Source organism: Schistocerca gregaria, unplaced genomic scaffold (genome assembly GCF_023897955.1).
Source record: "Schistocerca gregaria isolate iqSchGreg1 unplaced genomic scaffold, iqSchGreg1.2 ptg000728l, whole genome shotgun sequence".
NCBI lineage: Eukaryota > Metazoa > Arthropoda > Insecta > Orthoptera > Acrididae > Schistocerca > Schistocerca gregaria.
Genome location: NW_026062105.1, coordinates 134,078 through 161,167, shown reverse-complemented (window position 1 = coordinate 161,167; position 27,090 = coordinate 134,078). Strand labels below are relative to the sequence as shown.

General features: G+C 44.2%; 8 protein-coding genes and 2 long non-coding RNA genes across 11 annotated transcripts; 5 read left to right on the top strand and 5 right to left on the bottom strand.

The window, feature by feature from the left end:
• Positions 1-95: 95 nt before the first annotated feature.
• LOC126320601 (uncharacterized) lies at positions 96-2,525 on the top strand. The gene is made up of 3 exons (XM_049994073.1): positions 96-180; positions 320-495; positions 690-2,525. Exons 2-3 carry the CDS (start codon positions 334-336, stop codon positions 1,677-1,679), a joined length of 1,152 nt encoding a protein of 383 aa, XP_049850030.1. The 5' UTR covers positions 96-180; positions 320-333; the 3' UTR covers positions 1,680-2,525.
• Positions 2,038-5,950, top strand: LOC126320600 (uncharacterized). The gene is made up of 3 exons (XM_049994072.1): positions 2,038-2,290; positions 2,411-2,525; positions 2,608-5,950. Exons 1-3 carry the CDS (start codon positions 2,134-2,136, stop codon positions 3,788-3,790), a joined length of 1,455 nt encoding a protein of 484 aa, XP_049850029.1. The 5' UTR covers positions 2,038-2,133; the 3' UTR covers positions 3,791-5,950.
• LOC126320598 (chloride channel protein ClC-Kb-like) lies at positions 3,553-6,376 on the bottom strand. 2 transcript variants are annotated; one of them, XM_049994069.1, is made up of 4 exons: positions 6,285-6,376; positions 6,143-6,197; positions 5,979-6,047; positions 3,553-5,904 (listed from the first exon to the last, which is right to left on the bottom strand). In XM_049994069.1, exons 2-4 carry the CDS (start codon positions 6,174-6,176, stop codon positions 3,821-3,823), a joined length of 2,187 nt encoding a protein of 728 aa, XP_049850026.1. In that variant the 5' UTR covers positions 6,177-6,197; positions 6,285-6,376; the 3' UTR covers positions 3,553-3,820. The 2 variants fall into 2 exon arrangements, with proteins under 2 accessions (XP_049850026.1, XP_049850025.1); XM_049994068.1 differs by having other exon boundaries at positions 3,821-5,904; positions 6,140-6,197.
• A 2,988-nt stretch (positions 6,377-9,364) lies between these two features.
• Positions 9,365-11,400, bottom strand: LOC126320599 (presenilins-associated rhomboid-like protein, mitochondrial). The gene is made up of 5 exons (XM_049994071.1): positions 10,844-11,400; positions 10,519-10,748; positions 10,197-10,284; positions 10,024-10,126; positions 9,365-9,965 (listed from the first exon to the last, which is right to left on the bottom strand). Exons 1-5 carry the CDS (start codon positions 11,367-11,369, stop codon positions 9,449-9,451), a joined length of 1,464 nt encoding a protein of 487 aa, XP_049850028.1. The 5' UTR covers positions 11,370-11,400; the 3' UTR covers positions 9,365-9,448.
• Positions 11,401-11,735: 335 nt separating this feature from the next.
• On the top strand, positions 11,736-15,722 carry LOC126320593 (uncharacterized). The gene is made up of 3 exons (XR_007558147.1): positions 11,736-12,817; positions 12,923-13,284; positions 13,511-15,722. It is a non-coding gene; the product is annotated as an uncharacterized LOC126320593 (long non-coding RNA).
• LOC126320592 (negative elongation factor D-like) lies at positions 13,705-16,339 on the bottom strand. The gene is made up of 2 exons (XM_049994060.1): positions 15,855-16,339; positions 13,705-15,785 (listed from the first exon to the last, which is right to left on the bottom strand). Exons 1-2 carry the CDS (start codon positions 16,242-16,244, stop codon positions 14,292-14,294), a joined length of 1,884 nt encoding a protein of 627 aa, XP_049850017.1. The 5' UTR covers positions 16,245-16,339; the 3' UTR covers positions 13,705-14,291.
• Positions 16,340-19,831: 3,492 nt separating this feature from the next.
• On the bottom strand, positions 19,832-22,145 carry LOC126320591 (uncharacterized). The gene is made up of 5 exons (XR_007558146.1): positions 21,874-22,145; positions 21,698-21,770; positions 21,530-21,616; positions 20,299-21,361; positions 19,832-20,197 (listed from the first exon to the last, which is right to left on the bottom strand). It is a non-coding gene; the product is annotated as an uncharacterized LOC126320591 (long non-coding RNA).
• Positions 22,146-22,225: 80 nt separating this feature from the next.
• LOC126320590 (kinase and exchange factor for Rac B-like) lies at positions 22,226-24,467 on the top strand. Its single transcript, XM_049994059.1, has 6 exons — positions 22,226-22,283; positions 22,511-22,556; positions 22,751-23,755; positions 23,816-23,996; positions 24,063-24,181; positions 24,255-24,467. The coding sequence occupies exons 2-6, from the start codon at positions 22,533-22,535 to the stop codon at positions 24,396-24,398; spliced, it is 1,473 nt and encodes a 490-aa protein (XP_049850016.1). The 5' UTR covers positions 22,226-22,283; positions 22,511-22,532; the 3' UTR covers positions 24,399-24,467.
• Positions 24,468-25,058: 591 nt separating this feature from the next.
• On the top strand, positions 25,059-25,982 carry LOC126320551 (cortexillin-1-like). Its single transcript, XM_049994007.1, has 2 exons — positions 25,059-25,086; positions 25,183-25,982. Exons 1-2 carry the CDS (start codon positions 25,059-25,061, stop codon positions 25,980-25,982), a joined length of 828 nt encoding a protein of 275 aa, XP_049849964.1.
• A 113-nt stretch (positions 25,983-26,095) lies between these two features.
• Positions 26,096-27,090, bottom strand: LOC126320588 (uncharacterized). Its single transcript, XM_049994057.1, has 3 exons — positions 27,045-27,090; positions 26,854-26,901; positions 26,096-26,776 (listed from the first exon to the last, which is right to left on the bottom strand). The coding sequence occupies exons 2-3, from the start codon at positions 26,855-26,857 to the stop codon at positions 26,166-26,168; spliced, it is 615 nt and encodes a 204-aa protein (XP_049850014.1). The 5' UTR covers positions 26,858-26,901; positions 27,045-27,090; the 3' UTR covers positions 26,096-26,165.

The following is a 27,090-nucleotide window of genomic DNA, read 5'->3' as shown; positions in this document are numbered from 1 at the left end:
TAATATTCGCATAGGGTTGTAACCCGTCTTGCGGACAGCCCAGGTACACCCACTTCCATAAATAGGTGGCGCGCATATGTTCGTCGTCCACCGATTCCGCGCGTCATTGAACACGCTAGGTGGATTGCGTACAAACTCTTAGATTATGAGGAAACTGTGACTCCTCTGTCACACTACAACGTATGTATATATATTTACAGCTGTTGCCAGGCGACAGGGTGGTATGTATATATTTATCTGGGCCGCGTCTATTGTGGCGCCGCGTTCCACGTGTGTCTCACAGAGCTTCTCGCTGTTCTCTATGGCCCTTCCTTCCCAGTTGATTGATACCACATGCCAGATGCTTTGCTATGTAAGCAACGTTTTTTAAGATGGTGTTCCAGGAAGCTTTTCCAGTTGCTGTCCTTGTTTTGTTGCGTTTGCCCCCTGCTTCTTTCGATACTCTACAAATTTCAACTCTTCGCCGGAAAGTTCAAAAAAGGGGCGCTGGATTTGGTACGAACGCTGGAGGCGCGCGAGGAACAACCCTCCTCTCTCGACGCCGCGGCCCTCGAGAGTCGGTGGTCGAACACCGTCTGCGTCGCACATCCGCTCGGCTAGCTTCACCGCGAGCCAACGCGCTCGCCCACGCGGATATGGCTCCATCTTTGAAATTCTCCAAAACTCACTTGGTTTTGCGTTACCTTTAGAAATCGTCAAGAGCAACACAAATTGTTGTCAATCCTTTGCCGCCTAAACAGGGCTCTAGCCTGTTCATCAAAATCCCCTACTACTACTTCGATACTAGAACGCAGCACTGGCTCGCGGCGTCCCTCTCGCACCTGAGACAAGCGCAGCGGGCGACGGCCCCCGAAGCTCTACGAGTCGTCACCTACAATGTCACCTACAAACCGTATTTTGGCTGGTTTTTTCTCGACAGCACCCGGTGGGAGTACATCATCAACGTGCTCCTCTCCAGCCTCAACGCCGACGTCATTTGTCTCAACGAGGTCTGCGATAAGCTCCTGGAGAGGATCAAGAGCGCTGCGTGGGTCAAGAAGGGCTACTATCTGTCCGAAATCGAGGGCGACTGGAAAAAGAAAAAAAATTTGATCATTTCCAGGTTCGCATTTGCTCGACTATACAAAGAAGTGTACGGCAGACAGGGCGCGGTCTCCGGGTGCATCATTCTCGGGGAAGCCGTCCCGCTGTGGATTTGCTGCTGTTGCCTCGGAGACAAGCCCTCTGAAACGCAGAAACGAAAGGCCCAGCTCGATAACCTCTACCAAAAACTTGAATATGTCAGCACAGAGGGCTTCTCTATCATCCTCGGGTGCTTGAACTTTTACAGCGAGAAAGAAGAGGCGAACATTCAGAGCCCGTACATCGACCTATGGCCTCACCTGTGTAAGGGCCAAAACGGGCACACCTACAGTCGCGGCATTTACGGCTTTTTAAAATGGCCCGGTTCCGACGGCACCAAGAAGCTGAGGCCAGACCGCATCCTGTTCAACTACAACCCTTGTCTTGACCAATCAAAGGACGAGCGATTTCCTGCCCACCACCCGGCGTCGAAGTGCATTATCGAGCCGGTCTCTATGTTTTTGTTCGGAAACGAGCCAATTTCGAGCATTCTAGACCTCTACGCCAGCAACCACTATGGTCTCGCGGCCGACTTCAAGGTCAAACTGATTCAGTAGAGGCGTAGCTGCGTCGACTCGCAGAGAGAAAAATTAAACTGGCGCGGCAAAACCGCGTGCCGCAGAGAATCCAAGCAACGTCGCTCCAAACACGGAGTAGAGCCCGCCACTCTCTGCGGGGGGGGGGAAGGGGAAAAAAATGCAAAATTTTGCCTGTCAAACGCGCGGGTACGCAGTCGACGCGACGCGCCCCATCTCGTCGCTTCGGACCCGCCCCTGTTTGATCAAGGAATCATCGCAACGTGCTCTGGCGAGCGAGTACGGAGGCGAAAGAGCAGGCGAGTCGCGCCCGCGAAGAGGGGGGGAGAATCGCCCCGAAAAAAAATGTCACAACGAACGAAATTGTACGCTCGCTGCTATTCTCCCTAAAGGTTCCGTAAGAGCCGGCCTCGCGCAGCCATTTGCTTCTCCGAGGCGCAACTGAGGAGACCAGCGAACGCCGCACTTACCCGACATGGAAACCGGAAGAAGGCTCAGAAGGGCCAAGCTAGACATTGGCTACGACGACGGCCAGTTTGCGTATCGAAGCAAGCTAAGTCTCTACCCGACTCCGCCGCGCGGACGCGTCACCTTGGAGGAGTTCGAAACCTACGCTCTGGCGAGACTTCGAGGTGCGATGAGAATGTGCATAAAAATATTGTACCGACCATAAATTGTAATCGATGTAAGAAAAAGAGAGAGGAGACTCTCGCGGTCCTAACGGAGGCGTTTATCAACGGCGGTCTCAAAAGCGTTGAGGGAAATAGAGTCCGCTGTGTCCAATCACCAGACGGCCAAAAGGGATGGCCTGATCCAGGCTGTCCGAAAAATATTGAAAAGCTATTTACCCCTGTCTCATCCCGAAGAGTGCGTCTCGCCTGCGAGCGGTTTTTGCGTTCACTTTCGTGTTCCCTGCACAGAGCGACTGACGGCCGCTTCGAGCGTCCAGCGATGACTACCAAGAGAACATTCGACGAGACGTGATCTCTCATTTCGTGCTTCGCCTGGCGTTTAGGTCCCCGAAAGACAGAGCGTGGTTTGTGCAGTGGGAGGCGAAGCTGCTGAGTTTTCGGATTGAGATGGAAAGGTCGGAGGCGAACGTGGTCGGCGAGTTTTTGCTGCAAAGCCAAGACTTGCGATTCGACCCGGTTCCCATGGACGAGAAAAAAAGTCTGTTGGATCAATTGGTGAAAACCTGTCAATCCTGCAGTAACTTCCACGGCGCGAATAAGCCATCTCAGGAGCAGGTGCTGAACACGCAGCACTACCGCGTGCCATTCGCAAAGGCAATCGATTTGGTCGCCGCGCGCAAGGTTTATTTAGCGAACGGATACGCCTTCGTACGGGAAGACGACCTGATCAATTTGATTCTCAACGCGTACAAAGACCGCCTTTACCAGGACCTAGAGCTCGCATATCGCTTTTTCCCGACTTACTCGGACGAAAGGATAATGCCGGTTTTGGACAAGCTGTCTCTGGCGTATGCCAACAGTCACTGGGCGCCGCCCTGCGCGACCTACCGGGCCTCCGGGGGGGGAGGACAGGTGACCATTCGGGACCTCTACTCGGCTGAGTTCGTCGGCGCGCACTACCCCCTTTGCATGAGGGTCATGCACGTTCACCTGCTGCGTGAGCACCACCTGCGACACCAGGCGAGGATACAGTACGGGCTGTTCATCAAGGGCATCGGGGTCAGCTTGGAAGACAGCCTGGAGTTTTGGCACGGAGAAATTGTGAAAAAATACGGTGAAGAGGGCTGGAAAAAAAACGGATATGCCTACGTGATTGAGCACAGTTACGGCCAAAAGGGGAGAAGGCAAAGCTACACGCCGTATTCGTGTCAGGCCATCATTAAGTCAGACGCTCAGGGCGACCAAGTTCACGGGTGTCCGTACAAGCTTGCGAGCACAAAGACGCTGCAAAAAATTTTTACTGAGTCTGGAATCGACATGGAGTCTCAAGAAGAGCTGTTCAGGTTGAGAGAAAATCGGCATTACACCATGGCGTGCAAGCTGTTCTTTAATCTGACTCACCCCGGTGCGAGAGACTTTGAGATGAACCATCCGAACAAGTATTTCGACGAAAGCGTCCAATGGGACACGCACGCGAGAAACGAAGGCAAAGAAGTTTGATCAATTGTTGAATTTGGATAGCTGAGAGAGTCATAAGTCCTTTTTCTGAAGAGCATCTCTTAGTTCGGACATGGTGATGACGCCCAAGAGAGTGCCGTTGTCGACAACGAATATGTTTATGATGTGCAGCGTTGCGAACATAACGTGAACTACACTGATGGGCGTGTCCGACGCGCACTGAATCGAGTTTCCGAATAAAATGTGATTGAGCCTCGGCCGCAATTTGAACTGCAGATTGTACAGTTCCTCCGACAGATCGAGGTTGCCGGGCGAGCCGCCGCCTATGTTTTGTTCTTCGATCGTAAGTTGGTTGTGGAGCTTCTTGTAGAACGAGTAGAGTCGGTCGAACTGGGTGCTGCCGACAAAGACGTTTTTTTCGTTTTCGACGATGGGAATGCTCAAGTTGCGGATGTTTTCCTTGGACGCGTAGACGTCCAGCAGCTGCTTCATGTTTTTGAGAGACGTCATGGTATACAGCGGACAGATGTCCACTGACATGATGTCTTTGGCGCGTTTGTTGGCGTTGAAGCGCTTGAGGTTCGGAAGGTAGGGCAAGTGGCGAATGATGATGAGCGAGTCGTAGTAGTTGACTGTAAACATGTGAGAAATGCCGACAGCGATCACGACGGAGAGCAAAATTGGGTAGACGAGCTTCACCTCGCCCGTGAGCTCGATGAGGAGGAGGGCGGTCGACATGGTTTGAGTGGTCGAACTGGCGTACGCGCAACATCCAATGATGGAGTAGATGTGGGGAGAAGAGATGCCGTTCGGCCAGGCGGCGTGGAGTATCCTGCCCACGAAGAGTCCCAGGGCGGCGCCGACGGTCATGTTGGCGGTGTGGACGCCGACGGGAATGGCGGTCGACGCTATAAGGAGCAGGAGGACGAACCGGACCGCGGAAAAGTACAGGAGCGCGTATGTGGAGTGCGCGTGAGTCACGGCGGAGAAGGGCGTAGAGAGAATAATGAGGTCTACATTCGAGAAGTAAGTGAGGGAATTTTTAAAGTCTAAGTCCATAAACGGTACAAACGAATTGGGAAAGAGCAGAATATTACACAGAACCCCGACGCCTATGGTGTAGAAGAAGGGTCCCAAAATAAACAGCTTCTTCGCGTAGCGACGGCGAAACTGGACAATCCAGACGTTACATCGGACGAACAACACGCCAATTAGGGAGAGAAGGACGGAAATAAAGGCGATGATGAACCATTCGTAAAAAAAGAGTTGGTACTCTCTGGGAGACGAATCAAGCATGATTGCGGACTCGAGGTAATGATGATGCCAAAAGGTGTTGGTGAAGACTCGAGAGACGAGGGCGGAGCCGATGGAGGCGACAAACGCTATCCAGTAGTAATGCAACGGATAATATATGCTCGTTACCTCTATGGAGAACAAGACGCCCCCGATCGAAGCGCCGTGATTCACTGAAATGCCGATCGCGCAGGCGGCTGAAAGGAGCTGCATGAGCGTGTTTCGGTCGGCGCCAAGACCCCGGAAAATTTGCATGGACGACAGAAAATTAACGATGCAGGAAGTCATATGGACACACGCGGACTGCTTTCCTATCAGCGTCACGGAGCAGATCGCGGAAGTCACGCCCAAGAACTTGGCGACGAAGGTCCTCATAGACAAGTAGTTTTTGAGGGTCACCCCAGACAAAATGCACTTCATCTCAGGCAGACCAGACCCCACTGCGTTCGGCTCGATCAAATGCGTTAAGTGAAGTGAAAAAAAGCAAAACGCCGTCTTGTTTATCACGTAAACGAGATACCCGATCCAAAAATTATCAGCCAAGTACGTCAAATACCCAATCCCTCCCCGGACATACCAGACGATCAGATCAATCAAAAAATTGATGAGAGCCATGACCAAGGAGGAGACCACCACAATCAAAACCATACTTTCGTTTTTGCTGAGCTTGCCCATGCAATCGTAGATCCATTTTATCGGGCGATTGTACCAATTGTCGGAGGCGGTACTGAACCACGAGCTCTTGGATTCAGCCTTGTTTTGAACCTCGGTGTCATCCTCCAAAATTCTCTTGGCGCGCGTGGCTAGGTTCTGATAGAAAGAGCCGTAGATGGTTTGCTCGTAGTCGTATCTTATACCCCCTCCTTGCGCGCAAGAAGAAATTATTTTTTATGTCAAAAAAAAAAAAAACGGTTTGTCATCGAACGTTCATTCGTACTATCTAACTCCTCGTCTGACGAGGTAGAGAGTATTGAGCCAGCGTTCTGGCTTGAGGCCGCCTGGCTTTCTGCGAAGAAAAGAGCGGTCAAAAAGTCTAATGCTATAAAAATAGATCGATTGTCTTCGACACTCTTAAATTCTCTGTCGCGCAATAAGTACTACTTTTCACGGGCTCAAACAGCTCTTTTAACTCCATGTTCTTCAGAGAGCCATAAACCTTGGAAGAGACAGCATTGGTTAGTCACGGTACAAAAATTTCAAAGTCAACCGCTTTGGCTTACGGTCTAGTCGACAATCGCCATACCTAGTTTTAAAAGAATGGCATACACTCACACTAGCGTCGAGCGATACGGCGACGTCGTGCCCTCTATTACGAATTTGCACTTTTGAAAAAGTAATTAATGTTTTTTTTGATATCTTTGATATCGCCCAAAATCTGGATTCAAATCTCTTTCTTGTGCAAAGTCAGCGCCTGTTAAAAAGGAGGCCTCATTCTCGCGACGACGCATTTCACAGACCATGTACGCGCATCGCGATTGAGCTCCTGCAGGCGTATGTACATGTATCTCTTAACATGCAGTTACATTTGGCCCGGCTTGCGTCGTGGCTCCCGCGCAATGCCGTCCGGACGTTTCGACCCCTTCTCCGAGAACATTGAAAGACCCCTGTATGGTTGGCGTGGCGTTTTCGCCAGATTTTATTTAGAACGATAAAAAAAAGTTTTGGTTCCTGAATCTATAACAGTTTTCCTTTGCTTGGAGCGAATGTCGGAATCCCCTACCTCTGCGGACCTACATTTGTATCGCCAATGTCTCGCTGTCCTAAGCAAGGCTTTGGAGGACTGGAGAGCCAATGATCGCCGATCAGAGCTTTGCCTCGCGAAATTTTCCCAAATAACCAAGCTAGACACGTCTAAAATGAGTCCGGACGAATGGGGCGTATTGCGCAATTTTGAAAAGATTGACGCGTTGATCAATCAAAACCGACTGAAAGAATTCAGCACTATCCTCAGAGAACTAGGCGGCATATTGTACGTGTAAAGAGCGTGAATAAAAATCAAGATAATTTCTTACGCAAATCTGGGAAAACGAGATGTAGGGAACGGTACAATAAAATTTCGCAAGCGATCAGAAATGCGGCAATCCAAATGCAAAAGCACCACAGTAACAATCCAATACCGTACGAGAGAATGGTATTGGTTAGAGTAGCTCAGCCATCTGCCGCGCAGTGCATGGAGTGGGCGCTAGACATTGCAAAGAGGTGCCAAAAGGAATACTTGGAAAGGGTACAGATTTTCAATCGCATTCGATACGAAGAGCTGGATTCTATCGAAAGTTTGGTTCAGCCGTGGATAAATAAGCCCATTCACCTGGACCCCGGTCTAAGTACGTTACGCCCGGAAGGCGCGCGATTGTCGGAGATGAATAACCTTATTTTCTAAAAGTTAAAGATTATATAGACCGATGTACGATTTAGTGCATACACATACCAGACTTTTTCATATAAATTATACAAAACTTGTCTTTCACGGCAGCTAAGCAAATAAATCTATCTGCGTGAACGCGCTGCGAACATATCGAGCGCAACGACTTGAGCCCCTGAGGCATCAACTTCGCAACCTCCGTTTCTTGTAAGAACATGCTATTTCTTCGGATATTCGTTCCAAGGGCGCCAACTCTCTCTTCATGCGAGTAAAGATGGAACCGATCTCGCATTCGTTGCGTAAATGCCCTAAGTCAATCTTTAGGATCGCCATCGCGATTTCTTTCGCGAACGTCCACTGAATTCCCTGTGCTTCCAAATAATGAACAACCTTGGCTGCGCCTTGATGAGCTTCTTCTTCTGACCTGGAAACCGAGTCTGGCGAGTATTTAATCGGATGGATGCAATAGGCTCGTGTAGACAATCTCGAGCCATCTGACGCCGTCGCCAACTTTAACCCCGAGTCGTAGTCGTCTTTCGATTTAGCTGATAAGACTGTGGCGCCCGCAGACGCCAGAATAGGTTTGAAGCAACGAATGAGAGGAGAATCGAATACCAGAATGAAAGAACACTCCCTCAGCAAAAAACGTCTTTTTGGATCACATTTTAGCTCCTCAACAGAAAACGGAAACTTCTTGTCCGGCTTCGGTAAGTACAGTTCCGGGTTTGGCAACGGATCGCACAGACGTCTTCTGTCAAGCAAAGAAATAAAAAATGCCTCAGTCACAACGGGTATTCCCAAAACCAAGGTGAGAATAAGATCAACCGATAGCTTGGCACTTGAACTAACCATGTATCTCGCGTCGGCCAGCCGCGATGCAATCCTGCCCCCTATTGACAACACTTTCTGGCGAATACGTGACTTCTGCTTTTTTGTGTATCCGGAAATATAGAATGTTTGTTCGACGTATCGTACAACTATGGGAAATGCGTGAGAAACTGGATTTCGAACCTTTAACTCGGAAAAATCAGAATTCAGCGACGGGCCAACTTGTCCACAACCCTTTTCGGAAGGCGAAAGGTCTATCCCCTTATCAAATCGCGGAGACTCCACCGATGGCAGACTAGTGCAGAGCGTGATGACATCGCCATCGTGCAGCTCCGTCGGCGTCAGTTTGGAAACGGGCCGCTCATTCACAGAAGTTCCATATTTGCTACAGTCTACAATACTCAACCTGAAAAAATGATCCTTGTCGCACGACAGAGTCAACAAGGCATGCTTCCTTGAAATCCGAGAATCGAACCGAATTGTAATATCTGCGTCTAGAACTAGACGTTAATGTCCAAACTGGTCAGGAGTCAAAGTGATCTGGAGCGCTTATGTGCGCCGTACCCAGCCGGCCAATCGTGAAGGTTTCACATTCAAATAGATAGGACGTGAAGGCTAGGTTTCGGGACAGCCATCAATATAATCTGCTACGTGTCAAAAAAATAACTTCAACGTACACAACGGCTCGTTGTAGACGTGTATCGTCCACATTTCTGAGAGAAACCTGTCAGTCACTCCCTTATCAAGTCCGACGAAGAGGGGAACACAAAATATCTGACGCGACGTGTCAATTATAACCGCTTTTTCTGAGATCAAATACGTGTGCACACTGCAGATGATAAAGAGAAACGCAAATCCCGTGAACATCACATAGAACTGTCATTTTGAACATCGCTTAAGCTCAAAATCCAGCACACGCTAGAAAGCTCCTGATCTCAAAAGCATACCGAAAGTTCAATGAGACTGAACCTGACAGGCGACCACCCCCTGATGTTTTTAAACAGAGGGTGTTAGTGCTTATCTAATTCCAAAAAAAGCACAAAAATGTAGCTGTCAAAAAAATACGATAAACTCCTAAAAAATTTTCTAGATGCAGCACGGCGGATCCGTGAGGCTCAGTTTCTAAATCTAAATTCTATAGCAAGATTATCGGATTTTTCAATTTTACAAGCATTTCAGGACGTGTGTGAGCCAAAGTATCTCTTTGAGTAGAAGCCCTATTTGTTTAGTATAATAAAGTCGTAGGTTTTGTAATAGAGTTCAACAAGTTCTGGGGGCATGGAATTACGAAGCTTTTTTCGATTATGAGGCTGAGCGAGCCACCAAATAGCCGCGCCGGCGGCTGCGCCTCCTAAATGCGCTGCATGACCCAGTTGAATGTTAAAAATACGTGTCCAGGCACCGGTTAATCCGACTGAGTCGAACACTATGAGATATTTCAACAGAGTCAAGAGCGGAACTGGGACAAGAAAAAAGAGGAGACCATGATGATTTGGATAAGTGAGAGAAACAAAAGTAAAAATACTGTAAACATAGCCACTCGCGCCGAGGCTGGGACAAGGCCTTTTACGAAAAGTCGAAAACAAGTGGTCACAGAAGTTAGAGAAAACAGCACTAGAGACAACGGCAGCCAAAAAATATTCTCGGCCAAGTTCAGGGACAGCAGCTTGAGAAAAACTGTAGAAGGCTAATGTGTTGAAGATGAAATGAAACGATCCAGCATGAGAAAAAGCACTTGAATTGAGGTGAGTATTTTCGGTTAAGAAAAACACAAAGAGAGCAATTAATGTACCTTGTAAGAAGAGTTCGACATAGACCGGAGTTACAGGTATGAGTAAAATTTTTGAGCATGAATCGGGTGCTCAAGATGGGGAGCCTCCATAATAGAAAGATGGCTAATGTAAAAGAGGATGAGTTTGCGGCATTATACAATAATCATTTTTGCACAAATTCGAGTTATCATACCTGTGTTTATACCCACTAAAGAATAAATTACTGTTTCATAGAGCGTTAGATTTTCAAGTCGGGCAGATACACCTTCTTGAAGCAGCGCCTAAACGGGGGTGATACCGCCAATTTGTATTATGTGAAACGAATATAACCAGATGCGCGTTTAGAGGGACGGGATTGAGTTTGTTTACAATGACAGGTCGTATAAATGAAAGAGTTAGTACATAAGGTAAAGAAAAATCGTAAATTCAAAAGCTCATAAGCCGATCCCTGTTATTGAGCCAAAGGAGTGCAATCAATGTGCTAAACAAATTTGAATTCCTCTTAACGCACATACAAAAAAACCTTGATTATCTGAGTTCAATCTTCGAATGACGATCTCGTGGGCACGATTAGCATTTGATTGATGCAGCGTTTTAGTAAATTGAGACTTGTAACGTCTCCAGTTACGATGTAGAACATATCTGTGGACTCGGTAGTACTCTGCTGCCGTCCAAGAAGCGACAATCACACTGAAAGTGAACAATAACGGCTTAAAAATATTCCTTTCATTGTTCGCACTGACGACTATGAGACCCACAGGAAGAAAAAAAGCAATTAAAGCATGATGATGATCAGAATCAATAAAAAATATGAGATATTTAATAAGCAACTTTTCATACGTCTAAAATCTGCAGTCTTTTCTAAACCGGCAGATGCGAATTCCATCTGATTTGTGCACATCTGAATTTTCGATAGGGACCTGTATATGGTTTTACGAATTTTTGGTGGACGAGTATGTAATACAGTCGATTCGTACTGAGCGGCATAAAGAGAGTGCCGAGAAAGAGAAATGGTAATGTCATGAAGATGGCATGACCAACCAAGACATTTGGATGGAAATATCTGGTAGACACTCCATTTTGAACACAGTTTCACTCGAGAAGCGGCACGATTTGCTTTAAGGACGGCTGTAGATCGAAAAATCGAATTGAAGGATTGAAAGAAAGCCGAGTGAAACCTGGTCAAAAGACTTTCTTGGAGATACGAAGGGACCAGGCGTTTTACCATATCGAGAAAAAGAGAGAGGCCCTTGATCAGAAGGTGATACGAAGTCCACCCCGAAGGCAATAAGAGACAAAAATCAATTAAAAAAATCACAAAAAAATTATCAAAATAGGCATGAAAGTTTGAAGGCAAGAAATCCATCAGAACGAGAAGTGCCGTTGGTATCCGTAAAGGTTTCTGAGACGATAGATATGGAATCCGTGATCGATAGTGACAAAGAGCGGTAACGATACATAAGGCACAGGCATCGGTAATTGTGCTGTACATGTATAATAGGTTTCAGTTGTAGTCACAACTTTTCACATCCATATAGAGTCTATTCTTAATTCTATCATCTCATAAAGCATGGATACGAGATCAGTCAATTGATTAAACTAATAAACAGCTGACATTTTAATCGAAGTCTGTTTATCTTCGCAAACACCCAATTGTAGCCTTATGTTAGTACATGCCGCGTGCAAAATTGTATTTTTTACAAATGGACCTCTATTTCAGTTCTAAATACAGCGGGAGGTATCGCCAGTTCACAGGCTCACAATTCAGAAATGTATTCATTGATGTTGATATGGCACCAAATCAGCAAATAGGTCTTTTCAAACGATACATCGAGAAAACGCGACCACATTTTTGTCTCTGAATTGGTGATGTGTCATGCGAACGCTATCTTGCCAAGAAAATTACATACTGGATAGTGAGGACAGAAGGGTGTCTTGTCTCGCTTGGAAGAGACAGAATGTACGCGAACCACGAGAAAAGATACTCTTAGAGACATGAGTATACCATCTGTAAAAGCGACTTCATCGCTGTCACCTTGGGTACGCACGAAGATTTACCAGTCTCAGGTCGGTCGATACCAATGCCTTTGTGTAAACCGCTATCTTGTTTGTCCGCTTGTAATTTATTTGTGTTTGCATGATATATAGATTATTTTTAATGCCTTTCAGTCTTGCTTTTGTTTTGTGTTAGGCTGTCATCTGTTTCAATTTTTGATACCCCTCTATGGTTTGTATTCAGAGCTTTACCGCTCTGAGGCGCTGGTCGTTCTCGTTGCGCTTTAACCGCTCCAACTGAGCGATGTCTTTACGGTTCGCGCGAAAAGTCTGCTCGAAGGTATCTATTGAAGAACGGTGCACTTATCTTCGGGAATGGCCAATGAGAAAGGGGGCACAGCAATGCACCGCATATTGTCTCTCATACGATTAAATTGAAGCGAAAAAAGCCTTGATCTATGCGAATACGCTTTCAGTTGTAAAAATTGGGAGGAAACGTGTGTTTGTTGATATTTGAATGGACTGAGATGGCGTTCTGACTCACTGCTGGGAAGATTAGAGTATGAATTTGAGAGTTGGGATAAAAGTGGCGAATATAATTCAATCGGAGTAGTCGAAGACCATATATAGCGTTTGACTACATCCGAGGAGGGCGATGTATGGAGCAGATCGATGATCTGTAAAGTTCACACACAAAAAAGTGGTGTGGCGAGTTTTTTTTGCTTCATTTGAAGTCTCAATAACACAAACACAAACCAAATGTTTTTTTTTTACAGTTCTGGGGTACTGCTCCAAGTTCCAAGGTGTAGATAGAGTTTGGTACGGAACGCTGATTTTTGTGGAGCTTCTTTATTCGTTCTGCGCATCACTCTTTTCCGCCAGGAGTTCGTCCTGCTTACGAGATTTTTTTGTGTGTGGACGAAGGTGAGGTCATGAAGCATGGATGTACCCTTATCAGCTCGGTGGACATCGGTACATTACAGAAGTTTGAAGATGACAGGTTGTCGGATACTATGTTAGGAAAAGATGCCGCACCGAGTGACAAGGTGGATGAAGACTCTCGGAAAAATATGTATGGAAGGAGAAACGTTTATGACATTTTGTCTGGTGCATTTAGTGGTGGTATTACTAGGTTATTCATAGCTCCACTGGATGTCATCAAAATTCGGTTTCAGGTTCAGAGGAGGAATGTACCCGATAGGAGACAGGCGGCATATGTACCGAACTATTACTACAATTCCATTTTTCATTGTATCAAAACAGTTATAAAGAAAGAAGGGGCACTGGTACGCGCGGGTTGAGAGGAGAGATGTGTGGATCGGCCGGAGTGAGGATTGGCTTGTCGAAGCTCGCGTCCGAAGAAGAGATGATTGCGCGATTGGGGTAAGGTCAAATGAATCTTGTTTCAATAACGCAAAGATGGAGAGTGCAAAGGCGCCGACAATACGATCAGAAATGCAAAAATCTGGAATTCCGTACAACTTTTTTGATGACTTATTTTTTTTTTGACAGGCGTTTTGGCATGGAAATTTGCTGGCAGAATTATTATACATAACATATATTAGTTTTCAATTTGGGTTTTATCAGATTATACGAGATACGGCGCTGAATCTATTTCCGCAGGTTTCTGAAGAATCAAAATTGCAGGCTGCCTCTTCAAGGCATTTTTTTCATCGAGACAATTCTAATATAATGACGACGATATCTTTTTTAAGTGGGAGCCTTTCAGCGTTTTTATCGATTACGATTAGCTATCCGTTGGATTTGTTGAGGACCCGCTATGCAGTGCAATACCCGCCTGTATACACATCAATATTGGATACGTTTAGAAAGATTTACCAGAAAGAAAGGTGCAGGGGGTTGTACCACGGATGGAGTCTGACCGCGATGTCATTGGTGCCATCGATGGGTATTCAGTTTGGCGTATATGATCAGATCAAAAGGACGTGGTTCAGGGAAAAACAGGAAGATTTGTTTGGGCATGTTGTTTCTGGTTCTATTGCTGGAGTTGCAGCCAAGATATCTGTTCTTCCGCTGGATGTGTTGAAGAAGAGGGCCCAAACGTGGGGATTTAGGCAGAATAATGGAGCTTCGGTGGAAAGAGTTGGCGAAATACCTATGCCGAGTGTGAGGGAAATTGCTATGAACGTATACAAGTATGAGGGTATGAGGGCGTTTTACAAGGGAATGGTACCGTCTGTACTCAAGGCGTCTTTGGGTGCTGCATTGACGTTTGCCATTTATGAAGAAACAAAAAAAGTTTTGGCCAAATTTGAGTGAAAAAAATCAGGTTTTACTGGGTCACTTTCAAGTTCTGAAGAATTTTGATGGATTCTTCTGGAAGGGAATACGATTCATTGCTCAAGATATGCTCTGAAAATGACAGAAAAACGTCAGGCTGCTCCGAGGAATGAACGCGGACACGAGCGATCAGATAGATGATTGGAATAAGAAAGGCACGAGAGAAGGGAGGTGAGATGATATCAAGAAGACACGTTAGGAAGTGTCTTGTTAGAGAAGGATCTATGGTTGGGGCCCATTTTTCTATTTGCGAGATGACAGGCATGACGTATCCACATTCCACCAGATAGACAAGAGTCTCGACCATCAGTTTTTTGAGGTTCAAGGCGTCTAGAGGTCCGAGTGAGGGATCAGTTTCAAACCCCGAAATCAAGACTTGAAGTGCCTCGAAGCGTTGAAGGGGATGTGTGGCAACGATTTCTCGCCATATGGCCAATTGTGTGGACAGTGACTTAGTATTCCAGGAGGTTGCGAGTCGATCTGGATCAGAGATGTTGACGCGGATCCAATGCAAGACGCCGATACTGATAACGGGATGGGGTAGAAATTCTAGAATTTGATCAGATGGTGAACCAGCAAGTTCGAATCCAAAGTAATTTTTTTGGCAGATGGCTTGTACTACGTTGATAGATGAAGCGACCGCGTCAACTGTATCATTCATGCCGTTAAAGAAACTGATGTCAGGAACCTCGGAGGAACGAAAGGTCACCGATCTCGGGTCTTTCGAGCAAGATGCATAAGCAAGAATCCAACAGTAATAATAAACAAAATCAGGAGAAACTTGTTTTATCGGATCAAACAATTCGACCACAAGTTTCCGAAGCAAATTTTGATCTCGAAGATATTCAACTGGTGGCGGTAATGCAGACTCTAAAGAATAATTTGAAAAAGAGGACGATAACTTCTCCGAATACGCCTGATACAGCTTTCTGACATCTGCGGAACTAGGTGTCTCGCTGAGCAAAATGGCCTGAATGCTCGAATGTACAACGGAGTAATCATGGATATTCAATAAATGAAACTTGATTCCCTGAGCTATCTGAGCTATTTCCGAACTCATACCAGATCCATCATCGTCCTCTTCCCAGCCTCTAGACCTTCTAATCTCATCCAATTGCTGAGCTATACGCTTCACTCGGTGACCACCCGGTCTGTCAAATAAACTATACAAAATAGCGTGTGTATACAAAAACGTATGCTCCGCATGATCGCATAACTTGGAAAATCTGGTCAATCTTTCTGTTAATTCGCTCTCACTTTCAGCTTCCAATGCCTTCCTAATAGTGTTCATCATAAGCCTATTATACACGCTAAAATAAGTCGCCGCCAGCGGCAAAGAGGCGATCTCGTCGTCGTAACCTGTCAAAGATATTCTTTGAATCCCAAAATTCAAAAATAAACAATCGCGATTCTTCTCACTCAATTGATACAATAAGTGCCTCCACTTGGGCTTCTCTATCATATCCACCAACCATCCGGGCCATAGCTTTTAAAAAACCGTCAAAATCGCTGGTATGCGTAAACAACACCGTCGACCCCCTCCATCGGCACGTACATCCGATTCAAAAATCTTGTCAACTTTGTTGGCGTCGAATCTGTTAATGATTGACTCTTTTATGCGGTCTTCCACCATATCCGTTATCTCCTCCGCATTCGTCCCCGTCAACATCAGCCAATGCACCAACAGTCTACACATTTCTGGATAACCTCTGTAAGATTCGCTGAGATAGCTGATCACTTGATGTGGCGTTCCTCCAAGCTGAATGAACCTCTTCAAATGGTCAAACACGTCGAGCTCTAATATGCCATCTATTTGCTGCAATGCATTCCCAGCTTCTGTGAGCCCAGATCGCTCGCTCGAAACCCGCTCCGTCTGATTAGATGAAGGAAGCGAAACCGATGCCGATCCTTCATCAGCTTCACGCCCCTCATAGTTGTTATTCATGTTGTAAAGCCCTGAAGCACTTCCCTCTTCAGGCCGAAGAACAACAAACAGCCAACGAAATGAACCAAAATGTGTGCACTTGAGAAAAACATGAAAATACTACTTTTCATACCAACCCTCTCACACACATGTCCCCCAACAATTTTTTTTTTATCGCAATTTAACTGTATCATGCTGTCCAGACCTGTCAACTGTGTGCGTCTCTTAAACTCTCGTCAAATCACTCTAATCCCTTTAGCTCTTTGCACTCCCGGAATCGGGTGCATGCCAGCAATGCTCAAATACGCTCCATAAAATCTCAGACGCCCTTCAAGCGCCTTTGCAGGGGCTATTGTCGGAAAATGCAGTAAAAGACCTCTTTCAGCCGAATTGCTGTGGATACGCGGACAGAACCACAAATTTTTTTTTGGCAGCCACAATCACACAATTTCTCTTCTAAAAAAAATCATAACAATTAACTGATATATGCGGCACACGGAGAATGAATGCTCGACTGCTTTGTCGGTCCCTGCCAGCGCCTGCCAAATATCCCACACTTCGCAGGCCACCACTCGTCCTGCCTCTTCGCACGGACAAATACAAACTGACGCGACCCCCCTTGGCACTCGAAATCTGAACCTAGTCGGTTCTGTTCTACCAACTCTTATCAAGATGTGCATGACCAATGTTCCCCACTCTGCTCAGACTCTGAAGAATGCTCGACGGAAAATGAGGATATCAGACGTCTTGTCGAGCAACAGTCCAAAGCGTTTGCCGCACGTCGTAAATTAGACCCTACGATAGCTAACGATCCAATGAGCGTTATCAGAGAATTAAGTGCTTCAACCGAACACACCAAACTCATCTCAGACCCCGAAGAAGCTCTGCGCGAGATGTCCGATAAATTGGTCAAAAAATATATCCCATTCAACGATACTTGCCACGCGAAAAACATGTTCAACTTTCTGTTGTTCGAATTCGCTAAAAAAGACCGGATCGATTTCGTCCAAGAAATGTTTAGACAGATGGAATCTTACAATATCAAACCTGATAAACATACTTTCTCTATACTGGTGTGGGCCTACGGCAAAAAGCCTCACCTCAACCTGCTAAGCAAAACCCTGCACCAAATGACCCAAACAACTGGGATAGACTTATTTGCATTCCACACATATATTTGCAGTCAGGCCAAAACTGGACGTACTTGCAACGCCGAAGACATCTTCTGTCTAATGCGCCAACACCACGTTTTCGAAAACACAGAAACCTGCAATATCCTCTTGACCACTTATCATAGAGCAAAACAAATGTCGCCCATCGAGCTGTCAGAAAAAGTCTGGCAGTGGATGACAAAATACGCCATAAAACCTAATACAAATACTTTCAGCTCTATGATCGACTGCTCCGAAACAAACATCCATAGAGCAAAACATTTCTACGACCTCCACCTATCAGAACAACGCGACAGCAAACAACCAAACGAAATAGTGTTGGCGAGCATGCTCAAATGCTATGCTAGAGCCAAACTTAACGAAGACGGCCTTTCGTTCCTCAGGGAAATTCTAAACAACAACCCCACCTATCGAATCACCCCTGGAATCACCGCTGCGCTATTTGCTTTGAAAATCAACACTCATCCAGAAAAAGCATATGATGACTTATATCAATACCTAAAAGTGCATTCTCTAAATAACAGGAAATTGCCTTGGTCATTCGCAAGGCAAATCACCGAATCCATCAGGGGTATTCCAGATGCGAGCTTACCTGAGAACCAACAAGAAATCAAGAGATGGGAAATTGAAGAAGGTAAATGGATAAGTCCTGTGATGTTGGAAGAATTCAAAATGCAAGTGCTCAAATGGAAAATAACTTACGTACCAAAAACTTCCTCTGAATAATGATTCCGACTCTCTGTACCTGCCTTATGACTCAACACAGCGTCCCATCATAGGCGATGAGTCAGTCTAGACTTTGTCTGCTCTATATTCTGATAGTAAAATTATCAAAAACAACACATCATCTGTTCAACTGTACAAAACGTTGTAAATTTGTACATGTATATATGTATTCAAAAATCCGGGCAAATGCCAAACGTATCGAACCATATCAAATAAATGAACCACATTGCATATATCGCGCTCGTTGTTAAGTTCCACATGCTCTTTCCCCAAAACACCACGCTCTTTTCTTTTGCAACTATTGCGCCTCTATTTTCTACTTGAGGCCTTGTGGTTTGGTTCAAATACCTTAATTGACGCTTTGGAGATGCAAAATTTTTTGAGAAAAGGCAGCTGTCTTATTTCAAACCTTTCTTATTTTCATTGAAGATTACACCGCTAAAAAACGATGAAATCATAAAATCAAACGGAATAACGCCAAAATACATAAATTGTTCGAATTTAAAAAATAGATGAAATAGTAAAAGAGTGCCTTTTATAAAAGGATTTTGTTGTGGAATTAGTCTCTGAAAGTCCTTCTGCTCTAATTTTTTGAAGAATTATCGTGTCATAACAGCTAATCTGTAAAGGAAAGCCAAGTGGAAAGCTTAGCCTTAGCTTTCTCTAAAATGAACTTTCCTTCTTTGTATTTTTGGTCCTCTTCATATGCAATTTCCTTAAAAAAAAATCAGTGCCAACCTTGTACCAAAAATCAATATGAGAATACAGCCCCCTTCATACGTATTTCCATCCCAACGTCTCCTGACAGCTTTTACAGTATATGTCCGCAACTTCATGATGACCTGTGCGCAGTAATCGCTTCTCAACCCCTCCAGTACAAACATTAACTCTAAACCGAGTAAAACCACATGAGCACACAAAATTTTTTGACTATGCACAAAACCTTCATGCTGTGACATGCTCTTTTTTTGATTTTCAGACGTACACATCTCTGAAAAGGTAAGCAGGGCCATTAACGCCTTGGAATTGCTTTCAACAGTACACAACGTCAGCTAAATTTACTCGTTAACAGTCAGGCTGAACTATTGGAAAACGCTCATTTACCTTAGAAATGATGTCATTTTTATCAGCTAGATGAACTTTGCAGGTATAACAGACATAGATGTTTTTCTCGGAAAAGTACTTTAAATACAGCCTTCCCATTGTAAAAGAATTCAATTATCTATAAAAAAGTTGAGCATAAAAAGCATTTAAAAAATGCTTTCCAAGTTATAAAGTGAGTTTGTATTTTTGCTGAATTATACACACAGATTCGAGATAGATACTCAAGATAATTGTTAATTTGAGAAATCCATCTAGGCGCCAATGATTTACCGTAGACAAGTATTTGCAACAACGAAGTAAGACTTGATAAAATCTGATGATATTTCTCTCGTATGACACGCACAATAAATTCTCACTTCTCTGGCTCTCGAAATTCGAATTTGACACGCCTTACACGCCTCTTGTGAAATTTGTGCATCTAATCAGCTAGCAAATCCTATTCAAAATCCCAGGCTCGACAGAATACACTATGTGTGTACAGAATGACAAAATATAATTCTGACCTCGTTGATGCTCAATTTTTTGTTTTACAGCTGCTCAGCGTAGAGGAGAGTGTTCCTACTAGCCTTTCTGACGCTTACTCCATTCTGTAGAGAAAAAGTTGAATTTTTTTTGCACATTTTATCAGTGATCTAAAAGAGAGTGAGTGTTTTATTAAACGAAATAAACACCTATAAATTCGCTCGATCTTGTGCGGATACTTCAACACTGGAACCGCGAACAAATTAAACACAGAAAATTTGCTGTGTAATTCAGAGATGGTAACGTATTTTTTAATAATTGACGGCATTATTCCAAGTGCTATTTTTGCATATCGTAAAAATGCCCGGCCATTCGAGTTATTGGGATTTTTACTACTAGTAATGTGCGGAAAGCAATTGACAATGTTCGTCCCTAACACACCTGGTTTCTGTGATGCAAAATTTTCAGCAACGCGTTGCTCCTCACCTGTGAACCACATTCTCGCTGAACCTGCAATGATCGTAAATGAGCTTAAAACGAAACTAAGCTTACAATTTCTTTGAGTTTGTGTACAACAAATAAAACGTATAGATTTTACAATCAGCACGTACATATTACGAGCGAACGGGCGCCCCTTCTGAAAAATATATCTCGGCCAGAGGTACTCGACAATAGAGTTTATAAAAATGCTAAACTTCCAACAGTTATCTAAAAGAGCCACAATTTCAAACGTTGAATTTCTTTTTCGGCGTTTATTCAAAATATGATGGTGAGTGTGCAACAGAAACAGCCCTTATGTATTTTTCGTGCAAATTCGAAAGCACATAATCTAATTTGTATTCAGCATCTGGTGAATTCTTTTAAGTTTAGCTGGAGCCAATAAAGGCCTTCTATTATATTGCTTCACCGACTTGGACTCTAAGAGAATTTTGTTGTAAACACTTAGAAATGCTCCGATTAAGTCTTCTTGGCTTAAGGGTGTAACAATTAATTCGTCTATATCCTGTGTTGAGAGTTCTCCTTCCTCCGGAAGGTAGCCCTTTTTATTCAGTTGAGTATTTATACGTCCCTTCAGTTTACCAACTGTCTCACGCGTGGCACGCAAAGTGGCCTCATTGACAACCAATCGGAGGTCTGAACAGTTGAACCCTTCTGTGGCTTCAGACAAAATGTCCAATAAATCATTCCACTGCTCTAATTTAATGTCAGGAACTTCTTTTAGATAAAATGCGAGCAAGTCGCGACGACTGAGCTTGTCAGGTAGTGTCATTTTAATAATTCGATCAAAACGACCACTACGAGTCAAGGCACTATCGACGGCATTTAAGTAATTCGTCGCACCAATGACAATGACATTGTCGTAGCGCTGAATTCCATCCATGCACGTAAGGAGTTGAGAGAGTGTAGCATGTCTAGAGTCTGAGTAAACACTTTCGCGATTGCCAAAAGCATCGATCTCATCTAAAAAAATAATGCTTATCTTTTTGTTTTTAAATGAATTCTCAACTTTTAAATTGTCGATGTCTTCTAATATACCTTCTGACTGGTTGAACCAGCCAGAGGAACTTTTTTCGACCTCTCCATTTTCAGCCGCCTTTTTAGCCTTATCGAATAGAGCGCGGATTTTCTTGGGACCACTTCCAAGATAGATTTCATCCATCTGGAGAAGCAGCGCTAACAATAGAAGACGTTAATTTTTTTGACAACTTCAAGAACGACTAGCAAGCTTCGGATGATAGAAAGTTCTGTAAACAGATAACATACCAAAAACACACTTCAATCGTCATGTACCGCGTCCACCCTCCGTCCTTCTAAAGAATTCAGACTATTTTCAATACATACGCATAAAAAAAGTGGGCATTTACAATGTTCGCTAACATCTTGCCAAAATAAGTCTTCCCTGTTCCGGGATCTCCGTATAGTAGTAAACTGAGAAACGTCAGATGTGTCCTGCTCAACTTCGCATCCACACTTCCATTGTGCATGCCACACACATAAATTATAACCTACCCTTTAGGTATCTTCGATCCATAGCGTCGAAATACATTTGGAAATCGAATCATGTCGATAAAATCTTCACATTCTAAATAATAATCCGGGTGTCAGACATTATATATATCTACCTATGCTGACAGTCTACTAGCTATTTAATTTTGCCGTAAATTAAGGACACGATATTCTCGTACCTGGCGGAAGGTGTCCAGCCCAATAGGCATCTAAGTTATAAGCCAAAGAGTCTGGATCTAGACCGTTTTCTTCTATAGCTTCGCTGGTATCGTATTTCGCCTTCTCAGCCTTCTTTTTCACAAAGTACCAAATCGTTCCCAACGAGATTGCGTATGCAGCCCAGGTAGCAAATTCACTGCGCATCGTCATTCGAAAGACGAGATTATTCAGTCACCAATACTCGTAATAATAGTAGGGCTAGTTTAGGTGCTGCCAATGATTAATTAAATGATACACAAAAAACAATTTTACCTGGTAAAAAATAATGTTGACCAGAAAGAGTTCCATATTTTGTATTAAGCCTGTTTTTGTAAAATTTGCATTCTTTTTGCAGGTGTGTGGGTATGGTGGAATTAAGGTACCATTGATTGTACGTAGATATAGGAGAGTTCAGCTATCATACAAACAAACCAGATTCACGGGCCACTGTAAGCTGAAGTTCGTCTTGATAGCGTGTTCACTTGTGCGCTGCCTTGAATTCAAAAATATGAGTATTTTTCACACATAACTTATGGATTCGAAGATGGTATTCATCGAAGGCCAAGCCTATACTTACGTAATGAGAAACCAATTTAATCCTTATTTCGCCGTGTCAAGGACCTGTTAATTAGCAGTTACGATGAATTTTTTATCTCAATTAGAAGTATGTGTAGAGCAAGTATTCCCTCCAGTGTCAACAACTTGTCTTGCATAATCGTTTGCGCTTCTTTTATCAGTCGTATAGAGCTGATTGGCGAGGCTTCTTTTGGTTTGCACTTTTTAGCGTTGTCCTGCTATAAAATGCAAGGCAGTTACTATAAAAAGAAAAATGAATGAGGATTAACTGTTTTTTTTAAGGAATTCAAACGAGAATTGGATAACAAGCAAGACAAAGTTATTGAAGATATTACCAAACTTTTCGTCGGCTCGGACAAATCGGTAGTTAACGTTCATGATCAAAATTTAACTCCGAATCAATTTACGGAGGTCTTTGACTCAATCCGAAGTGATCGATCTGTAAGAAAACTTATTTTGAGCAGGAACAAAATCTGCTATCAAGTCGCTTTACAATTGGTCGTTTTGCTTCTGGAGAACCAATACATCAGATATTTAGATCTGTCATATTGCAATTTAAATGATAAAAAGATGAAGACCATTATGTTTGGTTTAGAATGTAGAAAAGTGCCTCTCACACAGCTTCTGCTCAGTGGAAACACGTTAAGTCCGGAAATTGAGGACAGAGCGCTGAGCTTGACGAGAGGCACCTCTGGCTCCAACGCCATGTCCATACAAAAAGATGGACATGATATTATCAATGAGCTAGTAGTCAGGAATTCGTTACTCAGGGATATGCTGCAAAACTTCTCCGATCAAGAACACAAAAAAAAACATGAAGGAAGGAAAAAGATCAAGGATATGATAAAACACAAAAAAGTTACAATCGACATAACCAATTTCCAAGTAAAAAGTATGAAGGTCAGAGGCCCTACATCTGGCTCTCCATTCAGTATTTTTCTATGCAACGTGGATGGATGGCAATGCTGTATGAAAGAGATGAGTCTAGAAGGTGTGTCTGAAGGAGATGTTCGAGTTTTTTTAGGAGAAATCGAGATATTAGAAAAAGTTCCGTACCATAAAAACATTGTCAGATATCTGTTTCACCAGAGAACACAAACTACGCTGAGACTCTTCATTAGCTGGTATCAGATGTCGCTCAAAGACGTAATAGAGTACAGAAAGGCAAAAATACTGTGCGGAGAAGGTACATATTTTCACCCTCGAACCATCGCAAAAATTGCTTTCAGCATAGCAAATGGACTTGAATTTTTGCAAAAACATAATATCGTACACAGAGACTTGAAGGTACTGTCGAAACGAGTTCCAATTCTACAAAGGGATGGCGAATTCTCACCATTTTTTTAGCCAGAGAATATATTGTGTAATCTGGACGCCGATAACTCTATATTCAACCTCGCCATCACTGATTTCCACTCAGCCAAGCGTATCACGAAAAAAAATAAAACGATAATAGGGACGCCGTCTTATATGAGCCCAGAAGTTCTTTCTAGCGACAACGTCGTATCTTACACCAGAAAGGTTGACAGTACGTTTTCTGCATTGAATACTTTTTTTCTTCGTTGATCTTTCTATTTATGCTTCATTACATAAGTTTGGGGTATAGGTATGGTGCTCTATGAGATGATCACGCTTATGGTTCCGTATGAAGACGAGGACTTTTCGAATGTAAAAAAACTGATTTTGACTGGGAAGCACCCATCCATGCATCATGTACGCTATGCGCATTGACAAGTTTCGTCGAGAGACGATTTCTGCAATTCTCTCATATTTTTTTTTTGTGCAGATTTCGCCGATTTACAACCCTCTGCTACAAATTTTTAAAGAGTGCAGCCAGCTGGACCCAAGTCAGCGTCCGGACGTAGTGAGGGTGAAAGAAATGCTGCTTCAGGCTATACATGATTACGACGTAGGGGTGTACTCTCTATGAAGTACTCGCTACAAAAAATAAACTCCAACTTAGTGGTGTGACTCGAAGGTTGTCATACCCCTGTGTGCCAGACGCCTTCTTTTTTGTTGTTTTCTGTGCAGAGTTTCTAAATTGTTGGATTCGAAGGGCGCGGCGAATGACGGTAAGTTCGAGGCGTGACGGTTTTGGCGATACAGCGGAGCGGAGACGTTTGAGCGAACCGAGGGCTTGAGATTGCGACAGGCGCGGACAGACGGTTCGGTTGATGTGAATTTTGTGTGTATCTGGCGTTTAGTATGAAGGTGGTAAGTGTAGTTACAAAGTTTGTGCGCGTATCGGTGTTTTTTGTGTATTTGTGTAAAAAAGTTCGCACGGAAATCTGAGCTGTGAAATGGCGCATGGAATAGCTGTCTGGTTGATTATCGTTTTGTGCAGTAATACGCGGGTATGGTGCGATGAGGATCGCGCGAATTGTACTAGATGTGTACTGAACACGAAGGAAGGGATGCGTATGGGAAAGAGATATTTGGAGATTCAGGGATTTATTTTTTTGGCGATAAATGTTCTTACTTTGTATCATTGATAGAGAATATGGATGGACGTAGAGGTCGGGGTGACTTATACGCTTTGGGGGGGTTTTCGTACTCTGTCAACGAAAGTGAATCAAGCAAATATTTACACATGAATTTGCATAAAGCAATTGCGCTGGGTATGCACACCTGAATGCTCGCGAAAACTCAATGGGAAAGTTTAGGATTCCCTATAATAGATTTTTCCTGACTGGTCGACATTTCTTTCTTTGCAGAGAAGTTGAGCAAGTTCAGGAACAAAGTTGTTCGGTGGGCTAAAGAATTTTTCGATGTTAATTCGTCGAAGATAGAGATTGACGGATTGGATGCATTTCGAGACGGCTTGGCATTTCTTTATTTCATTCACTACTATGACGAATCGCTGATTGACGTCGAGGCCTTCGATACGTCGGATAGCTACAGGGTGCTCGAGTCCGCGTTCAGCTTGGCCGAGGAGTACTTGGACATCCCGAATATTCTTTGCCCCCAAGATGTCATTTCGAGCACCAATGAACAGAGCTTGGTGTTGTATATCTATCTTTACAAAATCAAGTTCGACTTGAAGAGTGCAGGATCGGGGGACCGCGAGTTCGAGTCGAGCCATCGGATGGCGGACCTGAAGCAGATTTTGTCCAAGAAGGTAGAATCTGTAAGATCACTTATGGACCTGCTGACGCACGAGCAACAACGTCTCATCTCGCTACTGAGACAGGACGAACTTTACAAAGAGAAGATCCATTACGAGAAGCACTTAGCGTCGATGAACAGAAAGGTCGAAAAAAACATCGAAATATGCTCGGAGCTGCAAAAGCAGAACGACGCACTGAAGCAACAGAACAGCTTGCTGCTGAAGAATATCGACATTTTGCAGAAGAAGCTGAGTCAGGAAGTCCGCAAGAAAAAAGAGGCGAAAAAATTGTCGGTCACGAAGGAGTCGGTGAAATCATTTTTAGAATTGCTGATGAGCGAAAATTTGAGTGGTTATCTAAATAAATACGAGAAAGGTGTATTCGGACTGACGGATACACAAAGTTGAGAGCACGAGACATAGGGCGGCCCGCATATAGAGAAGTGGGTTTTACGCCGTAAAGACGTACGCATTTCTTCGAATGACAAAAAAAAAACGCGGAACAGCAGTTTATTGCGGAATGTGTTCGCGATATGGCGAAAAACTGGGGCATGTATGGGAGGATATATTTTTTTAGCATTTTTAAACAATTTAACGGTATCGAAGCAAGGATAGCGTGTTGCGTCTGAGCCAAGAGGCGCGCTTGCTTGGTCTGCTCTTCGAGTATCGTTTTCCTTTGCCGATTAGCCCGCGCGACTTGCGCCCGGCTGCGGTGAGGCCGCGGCATTCTCGTCTTTTGTGCACGCTTCGACAGATCCAATTAATGCGGGGATCGTTCCTAATAGCGGAGTGGTTGGGATCGACCAAAATGACCTCGTAATACTTATATACGGAATCTTGGTTGATCCAATACGAGTTCAAAACGCGTAAGTTGGTGCAGACGCGTCCCACTCGGCACTCGCCAATAACGCGAAGAGAGCGTTGATTTTTCAATTTGTAGATACCGTGCGTGGACGGCTTACCGCAAACGATGTTGTGTCTGACTGGTTTTTTGCGGCCACCGCGGCGGACGCGAATCCTGTATATGACATATCCCTGCTTGGCCTTGTATCCCAATTTTCGAGCCTTATCGGGTCGAGTAGGGCGAGGGCACCGATAAATCGTTGGGAGCTGGCGATACTCCCAGGCACGAATTCGGAACAAAAATCGCATCACATCGGACTGTTTTTTCCTCCATAGCTCCTCAAGATATTTATAGGCACCTTAAAAAATTTTTCTTTGTAAGCGCAACACACACCCTACACGCGCATGGCACCCTTTGAACCTTCCGAAAACGCACCCATCGGTGAGAGAAGACAGGATTCAATCTACAAGGCCTTAAAAGAAGCTGAGAAAATAACAGATGTGAGCAAGACATGTTGCAACTGCGCGCGATCACAGATCTCGTGCACTAGCAAGGAAGCGCCCAGCGAAGCATCGACCCACACACCGTAGCAATGAAAGACGAACAAAACATGCCGACACACGTACAAAGCCTAGACTGGTCGATGATAGAGATTCGACGCAGAAAAAAAAA

Excerpts from the sequence above, each read along its gene's own strand:
- LOC126320601 (XM_049994073.1), top strand. The coding sequence starts at position 334 with ATGCCAGATGCTTTGCTATGTAAGCAACGTTTTTTAAGATGGTGTTCC. Across the intron at positions 496-689 it reads AAAAAGGGGCGCTGGATTTG|AAATCGTCAAGAGCAACACA; the intron begins GTACGAACGCTG and ends CGTTACCTTTAG.
- LOC126320598 (XM_049994068.1), bottom strand. The coding sequence starts at position 6,176 with ATGGAGTTAAAAGAGCTGTTTGAGCCCGTGAAAAGTA. Across the intron at positions 6,048-6,139 it reads GTTTGAGCCCGTGAAAAGTA|AAAGCCAGGCGGCCTCAAGC; the intron begins GTACTTATTGCG and ends TTTTCTTCGCAG. Across the intron at positions 5,905-5,978 it reads GTCAGACGAGGAGTTAGATA|GAGGGGGTATAAGATACGAC; the intron begins GTACGAATGAAC and ends CTTGCGCGCAAG.
- LOC126320590 (XM_049994059.1), top strand. The coding sequence starts at position 22,533 with ATGAATTTTTTATCTCAATTAGAA. Across the intron at positions 22,557-22,750 it reads ATTTTTTATCTCAATTAGAA|GAATTCAAACGAGAATTGGA; the intron begins GTATGTGTAGAG and ends GTTTTTTTTAAG. Across the intron at positions 23,756-23,815 it reads TCGTACACAGAGACTTGAAG|CCAGAGAATATATTGTGTAA; the intron begins GTACTGTCGAAA and ends CCATTTTTTTAG.
- LOC126320551 (XM_049994007.1), top strand. The coding sequence starts at position 25,059 with ATGAATTTGCATAAAGCAATTGCGCTGG. Across the intron at positions 25,087-25,182 it reads GCATAAAGCAATTGCGCTGG|AGAAGTTGAGCAAGTTCAGG; the intron begins GTATGCACACCT and ends CTTTCTTTGCAG.
- LOC126320592 (XM_049994060.1), bottom strand. The coding sequence starts at position 16,244 with ATGAATAACAACTATGAGGGGCGTGAAGCTGATGAAGGATCGGCATCG. Across the intron at positions 15,786-15,854 it reads ACAAGATTTTTGAATCGGAT|CTATGGCCCGGATGGTTGGT; the intron begins GTACGTGCCGAT and ends GTTTTTTAAAAG.
- LOC126320599 (XM_049994071.1), bottom strand. The coding sequence starts at position 11,369 with ATGGATTTCTTGCCTTCAAACTTTCATGCCTATTTTGATAATTTTTTT. Across the intron at positions 10,127-10,196 it reads TTTAGTGGGTATAAACACAG|CCATCTTTCTATTATGGAGG; the intron begins GTATGATAACTC and ends CTTTTACATTAG. Across the intron at positions 9,966-10,023 it reads TGTCGAACTCTTCTTACAAG|TGCTTTTTCTCATGCTGGAT; the intron begins GTACATTAATTG and ends CCTCAATTCAAG.
- LOC126320600 (XM_049994072.1), top strand. The coding sequence starts at position 2,134 with ATGGAAACCGGAAGAAGGCTCAGAAGGGCCAAGCTAGACATTGGCTAC. Across the intron at positions 2,291-2,410 it reads CGCTCTGGCGAGACTTCGAG|CGTTGAGGGAAATAGAGTCC; the intron begins GTGCGATGAGAA and ends CGGTCTCAAAAG. Across the intron at positions 2,526-2,607 it reads CCCCTGTCTCATCCCGAAGA|CGATGACTACCAAGAGAACA; the intron begins GTGCGTCTCGCC and ends TCGAGCGTCCAG.